The sequence below is a fragment of the Oncorhynchus mykiss genome, chromosome 7 (genome assembly GCF_013265735.2).
Source record: "Oncorhynchus mykiss isolate Arlee chromosome 7, USDA_OmykA_1.1, whole genome shotgun sequence".
Lineage (NCBI taxonomy): Eukaryota > Metazoa > Chordata > Actinopteri > Salmoniformes > Salmonidae > Oncorhynchus > Oncorhynchus mykiss.
In genome coordinates, this window is record NC_048571.1 from 65,392,520 (window position 1) to 65,414,711 (window position 22,192).

The 22,192-nt window shown below is 43.0% G+C and overlaps 1 protein-coding gene across 7 annotated transcripts in view; it reads left to right on the forward strand.

The window, feature by feature from the left end:
• LOC110528266 (engulfment and cell motility protein 2) overlaps positions 1 to 22,192 on the forward strand; it is a 40,956-nt gene that overhangs the window by 3,166 nt on the left and 15,598 nt on the right. For 3 of the 7 annotated variants that reach the window (XM_036983855.1, XM_036983854.1, XM_036983856.1), the window contains 9 exons: positions 3,092 to 3,192; positions 3,865 to 3,905; positions 8,929 to 9,001; positions 9,159 to 9,209; positions 9,462 to 9,631; positions 9,899 to 9,998; positions 15,023 to 15,174; positions 15,482 to 15,560; positions 21,997 to 22,032. In XM_036983855.1, the coding sequence (XP_036839750.1) occupies positions 3,115 to 3,192; positions 3,865 to 3,905; positions 8,929 to 9,001; positions 9,159 to 9,209; positions 9,462 to 9,631; positions 9,899 to 9,998; positions 15,023 to 15,174; positions 15,482 to 15,560; positions 21,997 to 22,032 (780 nt within the window). In that variant the 5' untranslated portion in view covers positions 3,092 to 3,114. Of the gene's footprint in view, positions 1 to 3,091; positions 3,193 to 3,864; positions 3,906 to 4,672; positions 4,729 to 8,928; positions 9,002 to 9,158; positions 9,210 to 9,461; positions 9,632 to 9,898; positions 9,999 to 15,022; positions 15,175 to 15,481; positions 15,561 to 21,996; positions 22,033 to 22,192 lie in introns of those variants that run through there. The other 4 variants (XM_036983851.1, XM_036983852.1, XM_036983853.1 and 1 more) reach the window with 4 other exon arrangements.

Sequence of the window (22,192 nt, forward strand, 5' to 3'; positions counted from 1 at the left end):
TTTGCCTCAAATGCAGTGACAGCATGGAAAGAAAAAGATGTTAGTTGAAATTAAAAAATATTAAATGACTTTTTAAGGAATTAAACCCTCAAACAATCCCCAACACTGTTGATGTGTTCATATAAAACTGTTTGTGTAATTCTATGCAGCAGTGGAGCATAGACTACTAGCATATGCTTTTTGTGTAGTAGAGTCAGTCTCTGAATGTACACTGTTGATGAGCTATCCTGCCCCGGCCAGTCTTGGACTCAATTCTTAGTATTTCTCTGCAGATTTTTCACAGCCTGTTTAGGAGTGGCTTTGTTGCACAATGCCCCATTATTCACTCAAAGGCAAGTCTCATTCCTGATTGTGGTTTGACTTGTTCTCATTTTGCAAAATTCTCCTATCCCCTTGAGTTGCATAACTTGGAGAGACTGATGTATGGATATTATTGCCAGAAATGAGAGCAGAAGTAATACTTTATTCAAAGGCAATATAGAATTGGACCCAGCTTGTTATTAGAGGTGTTACGAATGGGATTTCATTTTCCTCAAAGTTAACAAGTGTTGCACAGACCACTTCAGTTGATCATTAGGCAACTACTGCAGAATAATAATCCCAGATTATGATTTCTGAATTGAACTGCATTTGCAGTTCAGGATTTTTTCAGTAGGGTCAATCGATAATAAAACTGGTGCTTGAATTTATTAGTTCACAGAACCTGTAATTACCCTGAGATTGTATCTGCTTTGAAAATATCCCTCTTGAAAACTGTCTAGAAAACAGCAAGAGAACCAAGCCAAACAAACAGGGACACTTTTAACCACGGCCATGACAACCCACCAACAGGCTTCCCAGCCAGAGTGGGGCCCCCGGAGACAGAGGGAATTCTGGGAGAAGGATTGTTCACTGATGTCTTTGGATGCCTTCCAGTCATTGTGCATTTGGCAAAAGACAGTGTACAGACATTTCCCCAAACAAAACAGTTTTTAGAACCTCCTTCTCTCCTCCCACCGCCCAACACTCAACAAAAAGTGTTGGTTCGGAGAGTGCCGACATCTGTACCGTGCAGTGAAAAGCCCTGCTTGATTATGCGTTGTGTGGTTCCCCAGTAAAATGGAACTGATTTCTACTCCTTTGATGCGCACTCATCTGTCATCGCACTGCCTGACGACAGCCAAGCGCAGAGCAAAGATTCCCTGTGGATTTAGAATAGGGAGGCTAGCAGGGATAAACCTGAGCTCTGTGGTGCTGTTGTATCTGCAGTATATTTCGGGGCTGTTGTATCTGCAGTAGATCAGGGTGCTGTTGCATCTGCAGTATATTTCGGGGCTGTTGTATCTGCAGTAGATCAGAGTCCTGTTGCATCTGCAGTATATTGGAGAGCTGTGGTGCTGTTGCATCTGCAGTAGATCAGGGTCCTGTTGTATCTGCAGTAGATTTCGGGGCTGTTGTATCTGCAGTAGATCAGGGTCCTGTTGTATCTGCAGTAGATTGGAGAGCTGTGGTGCTGTTGCACCTGCAGTAGATTGGAGAGCTGTGGTGCTGTTGCATCTGCAGTAGATCGGAGAGCTGTGGTGCTGTTGCATCTGCAGTAGATCGGGGAGTTGTGGTGCTGTTGCATCTGCAGTAGATCGGGGAGCTGTGGTGCTGTTGCATCTGCAGTAGATCGGGGAGTTGTGGTGCTGTTGCATCTGCAGTAGATCGGGGAGCTGTGGTGCTGTTGCATCTGCAGTAGATCGGGGAGCTGTGGTAAACCAACCCAGCCCACCTACAGGTGCTAGGACTCCTGAGTGGGAGGACTGAGCCTGCCAGAGATGTGGATATGTGAAACCTGCTGTTTATAACTACCCCAGATACAGTGCATGTATGTATGTGTGTGCCTGCATGCAAATCTTCTGTACAGAAATGTGCAGAAAGAATCTCGAAAGGTTCTGTAGGCGTCTGAATACAATGTTGATGAATGAAATGTTTATGTCGGCAACAACAGAGAATTTGACCGTATAGTGGAGTAAACACAGACAGGCAAAACATTGTGTATTTAAACAGCAAGACATTGTTTTTCTTTGTCAAATGGTCATCTGGCTTTAGTGCTAGACTATTTCTGTCAGGGACACAGCTGAAGTTAAGTTCAGGTTACATATGCATAATGTCAGCCTGTTTTCCACTTGGTGGTCCAGGGCTTTGATGTTAAAACCCTGGCCACTGATATTTAGAGGATGTCCACATAAACGCCCTGTCTCCTCGTTGATGGCCCAGACCACCATACATCAGGCTGTTAAAATGGCTCTTAGTTAAAGGCAAACAAAGTGTGTAGCTACTAGCTACTTCAGGTATTACATCTGAGGGTTTAATTACACTGATAGATGCTACGACAAGCCACTACAGCCGTAAAAGCGGTCCTGGTCCCATCTTTCTACCCTAGATCACTCTCATTAAAGTTTTGTATTGTCATGTGGGGAAGGACAAACTGGACTGTAATGAGACCAAATTGAATGGATGCTGTTTGGCAATGAAGAGAAGGGTATTCGTCTGACCTTGTGCCACTAGTAAGGAACCATTTTGATACCATGAACTGGTGTTTTAAGCCACATTTGGGCCAACAGAATGAGTGATTTAACTATGAAGTTTAAAAATGGCTGTGAAACGTTAATGCCAACATAATGTGGTCATGTTGAAATATCTAATGTAACATGGTAGCGGAAGTGGGATCATATCTAATAATGTAACATGGTGGCGGAAGTGGGATCATATCTAATAATGTAACATGGTGGCAGAAGTGGGATCATATCTAATAATGTAACATGGTGGCGGAAGTGGGATCATATCTAATAATGTAACATGGTGGCGGAAGTGGGATCATATCTAATAATGTAACATGGTGGCGGAAGTGGGATCATATCTAATAATGTAACATGGTGGCGGAAGTGGGATCATATCTAATAATGTAACATGGTGGCGGAAGTGGGATCATATCTAATAATGTAACATGGTGGCGGAAGTGGGATCATATCTAATAATGTAACATGGTGGCGGAAGTGGGATCATATCTAATGATGTAACAGTAATAAGGAGCTGTTTCTTCTTCTCTGTGATGTCTGTCCTCTAGTGGTGCGTGAGAAGACAGCAGCCATGCCACCCCCCTCTGACATCGTCAAGGTGGCCATCGAGTGGCCCGGTGCCAACGCCCAGCTCATGGAGATTGACCAGGTCAGTGTCCAGTCTAAAAACACCACTCAACGACAAGACATACCAACATGAACATCAGCCGTGCACAATAGATCGCCTGCTGGGTATCGACGAACGTTGGCGATTCACCATGTAAAATCCTAGAGAAATTAACAGAAAATGACAGCCTCTGTGGTCAGAGGCCATAGGGCAGCCAGGCACTGTGTAGTGCTGATGTTTCTGTTTGTCTGTTTTGTCTTTAACAGCATCAATCCTCCACTCTGTCTTCTCAACCAAACTTTTTATAGAAGTCTGTTTTCCCTGTGTCAGATACTTTAAACACAAGAGACTCCACATTAAATAATTGAAGGGAAAAGAAAGCTACAGTATGTTTTTTTTCTGCTCAGACAAGCATAAACTACATCACTGAGATTTTGTTGGTGAGTCTAGCTCTAGCACATATCTTATTTCTCTGTATTTTGCTGGCAACACAATAGTGGATTTGATTTTGTCCAACACAATTTCAACAGCGCCTACCCACTAACAAATCCATCAACGTTTATTTTCCTCTGAGGAAAGCCAAGCAAAGCAAGGAGTGAGAACCATTGTTAACTTATAAAAGGGTATTTTCTGACCAATCAGCAACTTTCCTGCGATTCCAGTGGCAGTGCAGAGTTTGACAGTTTCTCTTTTTGTCTGGCGTCTGTTTTGCAGAAGAAGCCCCTGTCGTCTATCATACGGGAGGTGTGTGATGGGTAAGCACCAGCTCCACACTCAGCTGTTTCTGCTCTCGCTGGAGCTAATGGCGTAACAATGTTTACTGTGTGTGTGTGTGTGATGAACACACACCCTGCGCTCACTTGCGTAAGACTAGTGGTAGCTAGATGGACTCAGCGGGAGCCACATGTATAGCAGGTCCATAATAAGAACACACAGAGAAATGTTAGTATGAGCCATTACACATGGACTGGATCACACATGTTCTTCATTACAATGCCAGATGTCTTATTATATCATTAAAGTGGAATTGACAGCATTTTAGCAAGATTACATCTTATTTAAAATATGTTCATATCATTCATATCCCCAGGAAGAATATTACACATTTTTGTCACACTTAGATAGCGAGCACTTAGATATGGTCATTTTCATGTCATAAATTCATAAAATGTTTTGGAATGACATATAGTAAGGCATTTGTGAAAATGTTATAGCTACATAGAGTGGGAAAGTGGCAGGGTGTTTGGACAATTAATACACTGTAGTCATAAAACCTAATAAAAACATCTGTCCTGTCCAGAGGACCAGAGTCTACACAGACCGGTGTGACATAGTCAATCAGAGCTATAGTAGGCCTATATGCAAATAAACCATTTTCCAGATGGTCTGCCTTCATTCACATTGAACTGGATTGTGTGTTTACAGGCAGTAGCAACAGCGTGACTTTAGATCATTAGAAAGCATTTGCCGAAAGCCACAAAATACACCTGAATGGATTTCTGCAAATATGTAAATACCACGGGAGTCCTCTTACATTTGGGAACTTGACAAACCTGTTGATCAAACAACCATGAAAAGGTAGGCTATCTCTCCCTCAGTTGCCTATGCACATCAGCAAGATCAACAACTAATGCTAAACTAAAATCTAACGAGGGAACATTAGATAAACCCTCTCAAATGTTTTCAGCTAGTTGGCCGATAAACGATGGGGAATAGCAGCCTGCTCGTCTTTCTGCAGTTTGCCTGCCGGTGCATGCTTGTCCCAACCCATGTTTTGACAACTGAATGGGAACTTGCCTGTCCGCCCATTTGATCGACAACTAAGAGATACAGTATGCTATCCACAGCTAGCTAGAAAAGCAATTCACATTTCTTGCTAGCTAACCAAATGACATCTGCAGCATTTCTAGCCATAGCCAACAAAAAACAATTCCTTCAGAAAGTATTCATGCCCCTTGACTTATTCCACATGTGGTTGTTACAGCCTGAATCCATCTACACACAATACCCTATAATGACAAAGTGAAAACATGTTTAAAGAAAATGTTTTCAAAGTTATTGAAAAGGAAATACAGAAATGTCTAAGTATTCACACCCATGAGTCAATACATGTTAGAATCACCTTTGGCAGCGATTACAGCTTTGAGTCTTTCTGGATACGTCTCTATAAGCTTTGCATACCTGGATTGTACAATATTTGCACACTTAAAATAATTCTTCAAGCTCTGTGAAGTTGGTTGTTGATCCTCGCTAGACAGCCATTTTCAAGTCTTGCCATAGAATTTAAAGCTAATTTAAGTCAAAACTGTAGCTAGGCTACTCATGAACATGCAATGTTGTCTTAGTAAACAACTCCAGTGTATATTTGTCCATGTGTTTTAGGTTATTGTCTTGCTTGAAGGTGAATTTGTCTCCCAGTGTCTGTTGAAAAGCAGACTGAACCAGGTTTCCCTCTAGGATTTTGCCTGTGCATAGCTTAGCTCTGTTGAATTTCTTTGTATCATATAAACTCCCTAGTCCATGCCGATGACAAGCATACCCATAACATAATGCAGCCACCACCATGCTTGAAAATATGAAGAGTGGTACTCAGTGTTGTGTTGGATTTGCCCTGAACACAATGCATTGAATTCAGGACAGTCATGTCTTTGCCTATTATTATTCTTTTTTGGCAGTTTTATTTTAGTGCCTTATTGCAAACATGATGCACATTTTGGAATATTTTATTCTATACAGGCTTCCTCCTTTTCACTCTGTCATTTAGGTTGGTATTGTGGAGCAACTACAATGTTGTTGATCCATCCTCAGTTTTCTCCTATCACAGCCATTAAACTCTGTAATGTTTTAAAGTCACCATTGGCCTCATGGTGAATTCCCTGAGCGGGTTCCTTCCTCTCTGGCAACTGAGTTAGGAAGGATGTTTGTAGTGATGTATATTGATACACCATCCAAAGTGTAATTAATAACTTCACCATGCTCAAAGGGATAGTCAATGTCTGCTTTTTAAAAAACCCTATCTACCAATAGGTGCCCTTTGCGAGGCATTGGAAAACCTCCCTGGTCTTTGGTTGAATCTGTTTGAAATTCACTGCTCAACTGAGGGACCTTACAATTATCTGTATGTGTGGGGTACAGAGATGAGGCAGTCATTCAGAAATCATGTTAAACACTTATTGCACACAGAGTGAGTCCGTGCCACTTATTGACTTTTTAAACAAATGTATACTCCTGAACTTATTTAGGCTTGCCACAACAAAGGGGTTGAATACTTTTCATTTTTTATTTATTTGTAAAATTGTCTAAAAACATAATTCCACTTTGGCTTTATGGGGTATTGTGTGTAAGCCAGTGACACACAATCTCTATTTTAAATTCAGGCTGTAACACAACAAAATGTCAACGGGTGTGAATACTTTCACATGGCACTGGATATACAGTACTAGTCAAAAGTTTGGACACACCTACTCATTCCAGGATTTTCCTTTTATTTGTAATATTTCTACATTGTAGAATAATAGTGAAGACATGACCTATGGAATCATGTAGTAACAAAGTGTTAAACAAATAAAACCATTGTTTAATGTTTTAGATTCTTCAAAGTAGCCACCCTTTGTCTTGATAACAGCTTTGCACACTCTTGGCTTTCTCTCAACCAGCTTCACCTGGAATGCTTTTCCAGCAGTCTTGAAGGAGTTCCCACATATGCTGAGCACTTGTTGGCTGCTTTTCCTTCACTCTGCGGTCCAACTCATCCCAATCCATCTCAATTAAGTTAAGGTTGGATGATTGTGGGGGCCAGGTCATCTGATGCAGCACTCCATCACTCTCCTTCTTGGTCAAAAAGCCCTTACACAGCCTGTATGTGTGTTGGGTCGTTGTCCTGTTGAAAACCAAATTATAGTCCCACTAAGCGCAAACCAGACGGGATGGCGTATCGCTTCAGAATGCTGTGGTAGCCCTGCTGGTTAAGTGTGCCTTGAATTCTAAATTAATCACTGACATTGTCACTAATGAGGTGTCTGTTACTTGAACTCTGTGAAGCATTTATCTGGGCTGCAATTTATGAAGCTGGTAACTCTAATGAACTTATCCCCTGCAGCAGAGTTAACTCTGGGTCTTCCTTTCCTGTGGCGGTCCTCATGAGAGCCAGTTGGCGCTTGATGATTTTTGCGACTGCTCTTGAAACTTTCAAAGTTCTTGACATTTTCCGCATTGACTGACCTTCATGTCTTAAAGTAATGATGGACTGTCATTTCTCTTTGCTTATTTGAGCTGTTCTTGCCATAATATGGACTTGGTCTTTTACCAAATAGGGCTATCTTCTGTAAACCACCCCTACCTTGTCACAACACAACTGATTGGATGAAATGCATTAAGAAGGAAATAAATTCCACAAATGAACTTTTAAGAAGGCACATCTGTTAATTGAAATGCATTCCAGGTGACTACCTCATGAAGCTGGTTGAGAGAATGCTAAGAGTGTAAAAAGCTGTCATCAAGGCAACGTGTGGCTACTTTGAAGAATATTTGTTGAACACTTTTTTGGTTACTACATGATTCCATATGTGTTATTTCATAGTTTAGATGTCTTCACTATTATTCTACAAAGTAGAAAATTGTCTAAAGTAAAACCCTTGAATGAGTAGGTGTGTCAACTTTGACTGGTACTGTATATTATCCTGTGTAGAAATGGAACAGTTTGGAGTAACTAACTACTATTGGCATACTGCTGAAGGTTCTGCACACAATAACAAATCCCATTTTGAATGCCTTCTACAGTCTTGCTCCATCATACCAATTGATTCTAGTGATGCTATACTGATTCACTATGGTATGTTATCGTACAAGTTCAGAATGATTTTGCATTAGATGCAGATATTTATTCAATAAAATACCAGACAGTTCAGCGTAATCCCTAGATACACATAAATGCTCTGGTACTCCACCCTTTCAGAGCTTACTCATATACCACTGCCAATAAACAGACACAACCTTTAGCCAATACTCAGGCTTCACTCACTAAGTCCAAGGTATGCCACACAAGGAATATGTCCCAAATGGCATCCTATTCCCTAAATATCTATGGAATTGGGTGCCATTTGGGATGCATCCAAGGTGACCTTAATCTGCTTCTAGGCCAGACCCAGTCTAAGTAAGTGGAACCGTGTGCTTAGGGGTTACATTTGTTTTGCTTTGTTATCTGACTAATGGAGTTAGGGTTATATTCATCCATTTCATAAACATTTTGATTTCTTTCCTTCTTTCTCCCTATTTGTCTGAATGTTCATTTATCGCTTTCTCTTTCTGACTCGTTCTCCCCGAGTGGCTCCTCTCATTGTCTTTCCATTTCCTTTTGTCTCCTAATCTACCTTGTCTGTCCATCATGAATACTGAGACTTTTGCTAACTCCCTACTTCTCCTTTCTCGCTCTCTCTTCTCTGCTTCCTCCCTCTCACATCTGAATGCATTAGATTTTTTTCTAACACTTAACGCCCACTGAATATCTCCTTGTACAATGTTCCCCATCTGATCTTCTGGCAAATAGAAATGCTGGAGGCTCCGATAATCACGTTTGTTAACCTTATGCACATGGTATGTATTTTCTGTAGGGTGGAAAAACAAACGCACGTCATTATAGTAACAGGTCTTATTGAGAAATGTATGGGTTTAGCTTCTGTCTGCCTCATGTTTAGGGAGGTCAGTGCGCTCTGGTATTAAGTGGAAAATTGGTGAATTCGGTCACTTTTCAATAGATTTTGTGCATGTGTGTGTCCACAGCTGGTCTCTGTCTGGCTCGGAACAGTTTGCCCTGCGTTATGCTGACGGTCCTCAGCTCTACATTACTGAGCAGGTGAGCCTCAGCGCCATGGCAGAATAAAGTGCTGTTTACAATTCTTCACAATACACTACATGGTTCCTTAGTATGTTACTATTTCTATGTGATATTACCAATGACTCTAGAGAAGTGCTGTGGTAGTAGCAATGTTCACCATTTTCTTTCTTTCCAGAGCCGTAGTGAAATCAAGAATGGAACCATCCTTCGATTAGCCATATCTCCTGTGAGACACTCTTCTTGTACATGCAGTTATTTAATCCCCCTCCCCTCAAAAATTATATTTGATTAATTCTAAATAATGACGGCTTTACAGTTCACAATAATGTTTGCTGCATTAGATAAACCCTATTGCTACGTTATAGATTTCTCAGCAACGGTTGCTGCCTGCATATATCAAGCTAATGTAGTCAGAGGTAAACCTGGTAAAAACATTCAATATAACGGCATACCTGACCCCCCCCCCACCCCCCAATAGGCCCGTGCAGCGCGGCAGCTCCTGGACAGGATCCAGTCCCACGGCATAGACGCCCGCCTGGAGGCCCTTAAGGAGCTGGCCAAGCTGTCAGCTGACCCCACCTTCGCCACTGAGTTCATCAGCATGGAGGGCATTGGAACCCTGGCACGCCTGGTGGAGAGTGGCACCCAGTGAGTCTCATACAGACAATCCATGGGTCTGTTGTCTAAAGTGGGGGTCTCAAACTGGCATCACTCAGGCCAGAGTCAGCCCACAAGACCATTTTTACTACTAATACTGATAGCATGCTGTTTGTGGCTGTAGTTGGTGGCGCATAGGAAGAGTTGTCGTAGGACTTTGTTGGTGAATATGGCCCTATTTAAAAATAAAAAATACATTGTTTTACTCAGTGTGTATATAGAGTGTTGTCCTCTGACTCTAGTCTGCTCTCTCTTCAGCTTTGGGGAGATGCTGGCCTTCACTCTCACAGCCTTCTTGGAGCTGATGGACCATGGCATTGTGTCCTGGGACCTTATCTCTCTGTCCTTCATCAAACAGGTTAGAACTCGCCTCCTTACTTCCACAAAACACAACACTCTTCGTAAAACTTGGCATATGAGGAAGCCCAGATGTTAGATTCCTACACTGTCTGCAATGGAAAAAATGTGTCATGTATTTCTTGATTAGTTTGATGAAACTTATATGTGGAACTTTCTTTTGTAGATTAGTTTTGGTAGTTTCAGTAGTTTGAGGCCTATCTCAAAGTCCTCCCCTTATTTATTTTTTCTCTCTTCTTTAATTACTTGACATTCAACCCCTCATTGGCTGCCAGCACTGAGTTGGTTGCTGTTACCTAGCAACCCCCCCATGTTATTTGGAGCTCTTTCAGCTGTATCTTCTGTGAATGGTTTTCTCCCTGATGAAGTCCTATGATGTGCTGCACAACAACAAGTACTGTACAAGGGTTAGGGTTAGTATGTATGGATAGTTTTTTTTTGCCAACTGTATGTCATTTGACAGACATGTTTCAAATCAAAATGTATTGGTCACATGTGCCGAAATCCAACAGGTGTAGACCTTACAGTGAAATGCTTTCTTACGAGCCCCTAACCGACAGTGCAGTTTCAAAAAATAAGGATAGATATCATATAATATGGATAAGAATAAGAGATCAAAGTAACAAGTAATTAAAGGGGAGCAGTAAATGTGTGTGTGTGTGTGTATATATATATATATATATATATACACACACACACACACACACACACACACAGGGGCAAAAAAGTATTTAGTCAGCCACCAATTGTGCAAGTTCTCCCACTTAAAAAGATGAGGCCTATAATTTTCATCATTGGTACACTTCAACTATGACAGACAAAATGGTGGTAGGAAAATCCAGAAAATCACATTGTCCTTGATCACAATCTTAAAATATGTTGGTATTACAGACTCGGACAGGGAGAGGTTGAAAATGTCAGTGAAGACGCTTGCTAGTTGGTCAGCGCATGCTCGCAGTACGCGTCCTGGTAATCCGTCTGGCCCTGCAGCCCTGTGAATGTTGACCTGTCTAAAGGTCAAATCAATCAAATCAAATCAAATTTTATTTGTCACATACACATGGTTAGCAGATGTTAATGCAAGTGTAGCGAAATGCTTGTGCTTCTAGTTCCGACAATGCAGTAATAACAAGTAATCTAACTAACAATTCCAAAACTACTGTCTTGTACACAGTGTAAGGGGATAAAGAATATGTACATAAGGATATATGAATGAGTGATGGTACAGAGCAGCATAGGCAAGATACAGTAGATGGTATCGAGTACAGTATGTACAAATGAGATGAGTATGTAAACAAAGTGGCATAGTTTAAAGTGGCTAGTGATACATGTATTACATAAGGATACAGTCGATGATATAGAGTACAGTATATACGTATGCATATGAGATGAATAATGTAGGGTAAGTAACATTATATAAGGTAGCATTGTTTAAAGTGGCTAGTGATATATTTACATCATTTCCCATCAATTCCCATTATTAAAGTGGCTGGAGTTGAGTCAGTGTCAGTGTGTTGGCAGCAGCCACTCAGTGTTAGTGGTGGCTGTTTAACAGTCTGATGGCCTTGAGATAGAAGCTGTTTTTCAGTCTCTCGGTCCCAGCTTTGATGCACCTGTACTGACCTCGCCTTCTGGATGATAGCGGGGTGAACAGGCAGTGGCTCGGGTGGTTGATGTCCTTGATGATCTTTATGGCCTTCCTGTGACATCGGGTGGTGTAGGTGTCCTGGAGGGCAGGTAGTTTGCCCCCGGTGATGCGTTGTGCAGACCTCACTACCCTCTGGAGAGCCTTACGGTTGAGGGCGGTGCAGTTGCCATACCAGGCGGTGATACAGCCCGCCAGGATGCTCTCAATTGTGCATCTGTAGAAGTTTGTGAGTGCTTTTGGTGACAAGCCGGATTTCTTCAGCCTCCTGAGGTTGAAGAGGCGCTGCTGCGCCTTCTTCACGATGCTCTCTGTGTGAGTGGACCAATTCAGTTTGTCTGTGATGTGTATGCCGAGGAACTTAAAACTTGCTACCCTCTCCACTACTGTTCCATCGATGTGGATAGGGGGGTGTTCCCTCTGCTGTTTCCTGAAGTCCACAATCATCTCCTTAGTTTTGTTGACGTTGAGTGTGAGGTTATTTTCCTGTCACCACACTCCGAGGGCCCTCACCTCCTCCCTGTAGGCCGTCTCGTCGTTGTTGGTAATCAAGCCTACCACTTGTGTCATCCGCAAACTTGATGATTGAGTTGGAGGCGTGCGTGGCCACTCAGTCGTGGGTGAACAGGGAGTACAGGAGAGGGCTCAGAACGCACCCTTGTGGGGCCCCAGTGTTGAGGATCAGCGGGGAGGAGATGTTGTTGCCTACCCTCACCACCTGGGGGCGGCCCGTCAGGAAGTCCAGTACCCAGTTGCACAGGGCGGGGTCGAGACCCAGGGTCTCGAGCTTGATGACGAGCTTGGAGGGTACTATGGTGTTGAATGCCGAGCTGTAGTCGATGAACAGCATTCTCACATAGGTATTCCTCTTGTCCAGATGGGTTAGGGCAGTGTGCAGTGTGGTTGAGATTGCATCGTCTGTGGACCTATTTGGGCGGTAAGCAAATTGGAGTGGGTCTAGGGTGTCAGGTAGGGTGGAGGTGATATGGTCCTTGACTAGTCTCTCAAAGCACTTCATGATGACGGATGTGAGTGCTACGGGGCGGTAGTCGTTTAGCTCAGTTACCTTAGCTTTCTTGGGAACAGGAACAATGGTGGCCCTCTTGAAGCATGTGGGAACAGCAGACTGGTATAGGGATTGATTGAATATGTCCGTAAACACACCGGCCAGCTGGTCTGCGCATGCTCTGAGGGCACGGCTGGGGATGCCGTCTGGGCCTGCAGCCTTGCGAGGGTTAACACGTTTAAATGTCTTACTCACCTCGGCTGCAGTGAAGGAGAGACCGCATGTTTTCGTTGCAGGCCGTGTCAGTGGCACTGTATTGTCCTCAAAGCGGGCAAAAAAGTTATTTAGTCTGCCTGGGAGCAAGACATCCTGGTCCGTGACTGGGCTGGATTTCTTCCTGTAGTCCGTGATTGACTGTAGACCCTGCCACATGCCTCTTGTGTCTGAGCCGTTGAATTGAGATTCTACTTTGTCTCTGTACTGGCGCTTAGCTTGTTTGATAGCCTTGCGGAGGGAATAGCTGCACTGTTTGTATTCGGTCATGTTACCAGACACCTTGCCCTGATTAAAAGCAGTGGTTCGCACTTTCAGTTTCACACGAATGCTGCCATCAATCCACGGTTTCTGGTTAGGGAATGCTTTAATCGTTGCTATGGGAACGACATCTTCAACGCACGTTCTAATGAACTCGCACACCGAATCAGCGTATTCGTCAATGTTGTTATCTGACGCAATACGAAACATCTCCCAGTCCACGTGATGGAAGCAGTCTTGGAGTGTGGAGTCAGCTTGGTCGGACCAGTGTTGGACAGACCTCAGCGTGGGAGCCTCTTGTTTTAGTTTCTGTCTGTAGGCAGGGATCAACAAAATGGAGTCGTGGTCAGCTTTTCCGAAAGGGGGGCGGGGCAGGGCCTTATATGCGTCGCGGAAATTAGAGTAACAATGATCCAAGGTCTTTCCACCCCTGGTTGCGCAATCGATATGCTGATAAAATTTGGGGAGTCTTGTTTTCAGATTAGCCTTGTTAAAATCCCCAGCTACAATGAATGCAGCCTCCGGAGAAATCGTTTCCAGTTTGCAGAGAGTTAAATAAAGTTCGTTCAGAGCCATCGATGTGTCTGCTTGGGGGGGGGATATATACGGCTGTGATTATAATCGAAGAGAATTCTCTTGGTAGATAATGCGGTCTACATTTGATTGTGAGGAATTCTAAATCAGGTGAACAGAAGGATTTGAGTTCCTGTATGTTTCTTTCATCACACCATGTCACGTTGGCCATGAGGCATACGCCCCCGCCCCTCTTCTTACCAGAAAGATGTTTGTTTCTGTCAGCGCGATGCGTGGAGAAACCCGTTGGCTGCACCGCTTCGGATAGAGTCTCTCCAGTGAGCCATGTTTCAGTGAAGCAGAGGACGTTAGTCTCTGATGTCCCTCTGGAATGCTACCCTTGCTCGGATTTCATCAACCTTGTTGTCAAGAGACTGGACATTGGCAAGAAGAATGCTAGGGAGTGGTGCGCGGTGTGCCCGTCTCCGGAGTCTGACCAGAAGACCGCCTCGTTTCCCTCTCTTTCGGAGTCGTTTTTTTGGGTCGCTGCATAGGATCCACTCCGTTGTCCTGTTTGTAAGGCAGAACACAGGGTCCGCGTCGCGAAAAACATATTCTTGGTCGTACTGATGGTGAGTTGACGCTGATCTTATATTCAGTAGTTCTTCTCGACTGTATGTAATGAAACCTAAGATGACCTGGGGTGCTAATGTAAGAAATAACACGTAAAAAAACAAAAAACTGCATAGTTTCCTAGGAACGCGAAGCGAGGCGGCCATCTCTGTCGGCACCGGAAGTTCAGGGAGGTCTTACTCACATCGGCTGCGGAGAGCTGCGGAGAGCGTGATCACACAGTCTTTCGGTACATCTGGTGCTCTCATGCATGTTTCAGTGTTGTTTGCTTCGAAGCGAGCATAGAAGTAGTTGAGTTTGTCCGGTAGGCTCGTGTCACTGGGCAGCTCTCGGCTGTGCTTCCCTTTGTAGTCTGTAATGGTTTGCAGGCCCTGCCACATCCGACGAGCATCAGAGCCGGTGTAGTACGACTCGATCTTAGTCCTGTATTGACGCTTTGCCTGTTTGATGGTTTGTCGGAGGGCATATAATTTCTTATAAGCTTCCGGGTTCTTATAAGCTTCCGGCAGCTCTAGCCTTTAGCTCAGTGCGGATGCTGTCTGTAATCCATGGTTTCTGGTTGGGGTATGTAGTCTTAATCTCAAACCTTAGTAAATCAGCTTTCAAAACTACCTCATAAACCTAGCTGTAATCAACAAGCCTCTAGATTTAGGTGTCCATTTTAATGGAGTATTTCCCCCTCCTGTCTGGTCAGATTGCGAGCTACGTGAACCAGCCGATGGTAGACGTATCCATCCTGCAGCGCTCACTGGCCATCCTGGAAAGCATGGTCCTCAACAGCCACAGCCTCTACCACCGGGTGGCGCAGGAGATCACCGTTGGACAGCTCATCGGGCACCTGCAAGTGTGAGCACACACACACGCACTGGGGCCTCCCACATACAGCTGTGTGGGGGATGTAGCCTGAGTTAGTGTGTAGAAATGTAGTGGCGTAACTAACGTCAGTGCAATAGAGCGTAGATGACAAGCCTTGCCTTGCTCTGCCTCCTTATAATTATGACTAAGCTTAGAAGTGTAGAACCCCAGACTAATACTATCTGAGTACTGTACTTATACACTTAACCAGTGGCAACTTAATGTTTTTATGCCCATGTGAGAATTCCTAGAACCAGATGCTTCTAACTGGTGTTGCTGTGTCTGATGTGACTTTTAGGTCCAATCAGGAGATCCAGACATACGCCATTGCACTCATCAACGCCCTCTTCCTCAAGGCACCGGAGGACAGGCGGCAGGTCAGTACAGTACCTGCTCACCAGTACACCGGAAGGGTCCTCTTGCAAAATATTTATACTTAACTATGATCACTCATACATGAATACCACCTATAAAGGTTAGACAATGTCTTAACCTAGTTTTCATATTTTAGTCACTAGTACATAACCCCCACTGAACTGGTCCTCTGCAACATATTTACACTCAACCATCGTCACTCGTACTAGCACCTATAAGGGTTAGAAAGTCTTAACATAGGTCTCATATATGGTACAGCCATTAGCACACACATCAGGGTAATGTAATACATATCTCACTGTTACATCACACTTCATGGTCACTCACACATATCATGGTCAGTAATAAATAACCCATGTCATATAGGCCAACCCCACTGTCACCGAGTTTAATGACCTCTGGTCATTCTGTGCTCTGCTCTCTATGCTTAGTTAGTCCATCTATTTTCCTTATTGAAGAAAGTCTTTACCTTGAAATGTGCACACACAATATGAAATGTGGTGTTCTGCCACCTCTGGTCTCTTGGCAGCTCCCACTCAGCCCAGTCCAAGCTCTTCTCTGTCCTGGCACCCCAATGGTGGAACCAGCTTCCCCCTGAAGCTAGGACAACCAAGTCCCTGTCATCTTCCAAAAACATCTGAAACCCCTACCTCTTTGAAGAGTATCTTAAATAATCCTACAGCACCCCCCACCTAGCTATTTTAAGATCTTAACTGTAAGTCGCTCTAGATAAGAGCGTCTGCTAAATCACTAAAATGTAAAATGTTATACATCATAAAGTAAACTGTCAAGCAACCACTCTACACTGAGAAACAGAGTAAAACTGCCTTGGCAGACGGACAGGCAGTATGTGTGAGACAGATGTGGATACTAGAGTTTGTACTATGACATCATGTAGGAAGTCACCCACGCAATACTTTCTTCTCCTACATCCTGTCTGGTAGATGCATGGGAAAAAGATAAAACATTTTGATTTCCAAATTTGACATCATGCAATTTAAGAGGCAAGCTATTTTAAATTTGATGTCAAATTTGGAAATCAGTGTAAAAAAAATAATTATTTTCGGACTCAGAACTGTATCGAAATACACTGAACAGAAATATACATACAATATGTAAAATGTTGGTCCCTGTTAGTGAGCATTTCTCCTTTGCCAAAATAATCGATCCACCTGACAGTTGTGGCATATCAAGAAGATTAAACAGCATAATCATTACACAGATGCACCTTGTGCTGGGGACAATAAAAGGCTAATCATTACACAAATGCACCTTGTGCTGGGGCAATAAAAGGCTACTCTAAAATGTGCAGTTTAGTCACACAACACAATGTCACAGATGTCTCAAGTTTTGAGGAGCGTACAATTGGCATGCTGACTGCAGGAATGTTCACCAGAGCAGTTGCCAGAGAATGTAATTTTAATTTCTCTATCATAAGCTGCTTCCAACATCTTTTTGGAGAATTTGGCAGAATGTCCATCCAGCCTCACAACCGTAGACCATGTGTAACTACGCCAGCCCAGGACCTCCACATCTGGCTTCCTCACCTGCAGAATGGTCTGAGACTAGCCACTTGGACAGCTGATGAAACTGTGGGTTTGCACGACCAAAGAATTTCTGCATAAACAGTCAGAAACCGTCTCAGGGAAGCTCATCTGCTTACTCGTTGTCCTCACCAGGGTCTTGACCTGACTGCAGTTCGGCGTCGTCACTGACTTAGGTGGGCAAATGCTAACCTTCGATGGCCTAGAGAAGTGTGCCCTTCACAGGTGAATCCTGGTTTCAACTGTACCGGGCAGATGGCAGACAACATATATGGTGTGGGCGAGTGGTTTGCTGATGTCAACGTCAGTGCCCCATGGTGGCGTTTGGGTTATGGCATAGGCAGGCATAAACTATGGACAACGAACACAATTACTTTTTATTAATGGCAATTTGAATGCACAGAGATACCGTGATGAGATCCTGAGACCCATTCTCATGCCATTCATCCACCGCCATCACCTCATGTTTCAGCATGATGATGCTGAACATCTAGGAGCAAGAACGGCTCAGCCACGAAGTGGTAGGCCAGACAAGCTCGCAGAACGGGATCAATGAGTGCTGAAGCGGGAGTTCCAAACTGCCTCTGGAAGCAACGTCAGCACAAGAACTGTTCGTCGGGAGCTTCACAAAATGGGTTTTCATGGCCGAGCAGCCACACACAAACCTAAGATCACCATGCGTAAAGCCAAGCTTCGTCTGGAGTGGTGTAAATCTCACCGCTATTGGACTCTGGAGCAGTGGAGGTGCATTTTCTGGAGTATTGAATCGGGCTTCACCATCTGACGCATCTGGGTTTGGCGGATGCCAGGAAAACGCTACCTGCCCCAATGCATAGTGCCAACTGTAAAGTTTGGTCGAGGAGGATTAATGGTCCGGGCTGTTTTTCATGATTCGGGCTAGGCCCCATAGTTCCAGTCAAGGAGAATCTTAACGCTACAGCGTTCAATGACATTCCACACGATTCTGTTCTTCCAACTTTGTGGCAACAGATTGGGGAAAGCACTTTCCTGTTTCAGCATGACTATGCCCTCATGCACAAAGCGAGGGCCATACAGAAATGGTTTGTCGATCTGTGTGGAATAATTTGACTGGCCTGCACAGAACCCTGAGCTCAACCCTATCAAAGACCTTTGGGATGAATTGGAACACCGACTGCGAGCCAGAACTAATCGCCCAACATCACAGCCCGACCTCAAGTCCCCACAGCAATGTTCCAACATCTAGTTGAAAGCCTTCCCAGAAGAGTGTAGGCTGTTATAACAGCAAGGAAGGAACTCACTCCATATTAATAGCCATTATTTTGGGAAGAGATGTTTGACGATCAGGTGTCCACATACTTTTGGCCATGTAGTGTATCTGTGACCAACAGATGCATATCTGTATTCCCAGTCATGAAATCCATAGATTAGGGCCTAATACATTTATTTCAACTGACTGATTTCCTTACATGAACTGTAAGTCAGTACAATCTTTGAAATTGTTGCGTTTTTATTTTTGTTCAGTGTAATATATTTATTTTACAAAAGTAATGAAGTGCAGATACCATATTTTGAAGTGCAAAGATTAAATTTGACATCCAATCTACATGCATACTATTCATACAACCAGAGGAGCAGGTCAGTCTGAGCTGTCTTTCGGCTCTAGACTCCATGCTATGCTGTACTGTGCTCTGCTGTGCATGCATTGCCACACAACACTGCATTGTTGTACATCTCATTCAGTGCTGTGCCATACTACGCTGTTGTGTCTAGAGGTCGACTGACTATGATTTTCCAACGCCGATACCGATTATTGGAGGACCAAAAAAGGCAGTTTTTGTAAAAAGAAATATTATAAATATACATTTTTTATTTTTTATATTTTTTTTATCTATTTGTAATGACAATTATAACAATACTGAATGAACACTTATTTTAACTTAATATAATACATCAATAAAATCAATTTAGCTTCAAATAAATAATTAAACATGTTCAATTTGGTTTAAATAATGCAAAAACGAAGTAAAAGTGGAATATGTGCTATGTAAAAAAGCTAACGTTTAAGTTCCTTGCTCAGAACATGAGAACATATGAAAGCTGGTGGTTCCAGCTTGGTTAACATGGTCAACATGAGTCTTCAATATTCCCTGGCAAGAGGTTTTAGGTTGTAGTTATTTTATAGAAATTATAGGACTATTTCTCTCTATACCATTTGTATTTCATATACCTTTGACTATTGGATGTTCTTATAGGCACTTTAGTATTGCCAGTGTAACAGTATAGCTCCCCCCCCCCCCCCCCCCCCCCCCCATACCTGGGCTCGAACCAGAACACATCGACAACAGCCACCCTCGAAGCATCATTACCCATCGCTCCACAAAAGCTGCGGCCCTTGCAGGGCAAGGGGAACAACTTCTTCAATGTCTCAGAGCGAGTTACGTCACCGATTGAAACGCTATTAGCGCGCACCCCTCTAACTAGCCAGCCATTTCACATCGGTTACACCAGTCTAATCTCGGGAGTTGATAGGCTTGAAGTCATAAACAGCTCAATGTTTGAATCACAGGGAAGAGCTGCTGGCAAACGCACGAAAGTGCTGTTTGAATGAACGTCCCAACAGGCCAACATCCGGTGAAACTGCAGAGAGCTAATATTTTAAATACACCTTTTGTTGTATTAAACATTATTGTAATTACATGTATCTTACATCATTTAAAAGATGAACGTCTTATTAATCCAGCTGCTGTGTCAGATTTCAAAAAGGTTTACTGCAAAAGCAAACATGCGATTTTCTGAGGACGGCGCCCCACACACACAAGTATTACTAGCATTTTCCAACCAAGCATTAGCGTCACGAAAGTCAGAAATAACAAGAAAATAAATGTCTTACCATTGAAGATCTTCCTCTGGTGGAAATGCCAAGTGTCCTAACTACACTGTGAATGTTTGTTTTGTTTGATAAAATCTATTTTTATAGCCTAACACAAAACATTTGTAAACCGGTTGCGTCGTGATTTCCGTCTCATTCAACTTTGGACGAAGCGTTTGTGGTAATTACACACAATAAACATATTTTTATCCAGTCATGGTTGGTTTCATTGCAATCCTCTGGTTGTTACTAACACAACCATACATGATGGTTCTTTTCCCGGGACGTATTGACCGAAACAAACCGATTTGAAGACACCAATCAATGACCTCATTGCGCACCAATGGTAGGACCGGGCTATCGTTGATTGACTGTATTTTAGCCCAATGACGACTGATCCTCTTGAAATTTAGCTTGGAAGATAGCCAATGAGCTGAGGTAAACAGCAATATGTAATGGTTATATGTTCGAAGACCAGCCTTTGTTGTAAACTCTGGCGTAAAAGAGGTTCATTCGCCATTGCAAATTCTACTTGACGGAGCCACGAGTGTTACGCATAGCAGTACATATTCAATAGCATTTTCAACAAGTTTATATATTTAAATTATGGCGACTAAATCAGGAAAAGCTCAAACAAAGCAGCACAATATTGTGTAGAGGACTGAGGGTCTTCACAATATTGTAAATAGAAAATGTGTAAATAGTTACCCTTGTTATTTGTTTGTTTCTTTTTCTTTTTTTTCATATATATATATATTTATTTTTTGGGGGGGTGTCTTAGAATAGCATTTATGTATTTTGTATATAGTTCTTTCCTTCAAAATGTATCACTGTACCAATTCGGCCACTTGGGTACATGATGCAGCAACAATAGAAAACAGAAAACTTATATTTATTTCCTTGTAGTTTATTCTACCAGCTCTATTGTGTTATATTCTCCTACATTCAATTCACATTTCCACACAATTCGGAGTGTTTCCTTTCAAATGATGTCAAGAATATGCATATCCTTGCCTCTGGGCCTGAGCTACCGGCAGTTAGATTAGGGTATGTTTTTGGGCGGAAATTGAGAAGAAGGGGGGGTACCCCAAAGAAGTTAACTAAATATGCAGGTTTAAAAATATATATACTTCTGTGTATTGATTTTAAGAAAGGCATTGATGTTTATGGTTAGGTACATCTGTGCAACGATTGTGCTTTTTTCGCAAATGCGCTTTTGTTAAATCATCCCCCGTTTGGCGAAGTTGGCTGTCTTTATTAGGAACAAATAGTCTTCATACAGTTCAACGAGCCAGGGGCCCAAACTGCTGCATATAGCCTGACTCTGTTGCACAGAATTCAAGAGAAGTGACACAATTTCCCTTGTTAAAATAAATTAATGTTTGCAGGCAATATTAACTAAATATGCAGGTTTAAAAATATATACTTGTGTATTGATTTTAAGAAAGGCGTTGATGTTTATGATTAGGTACACATTGGTGCAACGACAGTGCTTTTTTCGCGAATGTGCTTGTTAAATCACCCGTTTGGCAAAGTAGGCTATGATTCAATGATAAATTAACAGGCACTGCATCGATTATATACAACGCAGGACAAGCTAGATAAACTAGTAATATCATCAACCATGTGTAATTAACTAGTGATTTATGTTAAGATTGTTTTTTATAAGATACGTTTAATGCTAGCTAGCACCTTACTTTGGCTCCTTGCTGCACTCACATAACAGGTAGTCAGCCTGCCACGCAGTCTCCTCGTGGAGTGCAATGTAATCTGCCATGATCGGTGACCAAAAATGCAGATTACTGATTGTTATGAAAACTTGAAATCGGCCCTAATTAATTGGCCATTCCGATTTAATTGGTCGACCTCTAGTTGTCACATACTGTTGTGCATTGCCATGCCATATTGTGCTGTGATGTGCTGTTCCTCACTACCAAGGTGTACTGTACCATGCTGTGTCTTGTGATGTGTGCCTATAAGTGTGCACTCTTTGTTTCCATTGCTGTCACACCTGCACCCCTCCTCCCAACCCACCCCCCTAAGGAGGAGCATACTAACCCCCTGGACCAGCGGCTCACAGTGAGTACACATCATTCCACAATCCTTCACTCCATCCCCTCAACCCCCCCCCCTCTTTCTTATCCAAAGGGTCCCCCTAGTTGTAGCAGCTGCATTCTGCACTTAGACATGTCTCACTGCTGTAAGGGTTTCTGATGATGTGACCCCACCCAAAAAACAG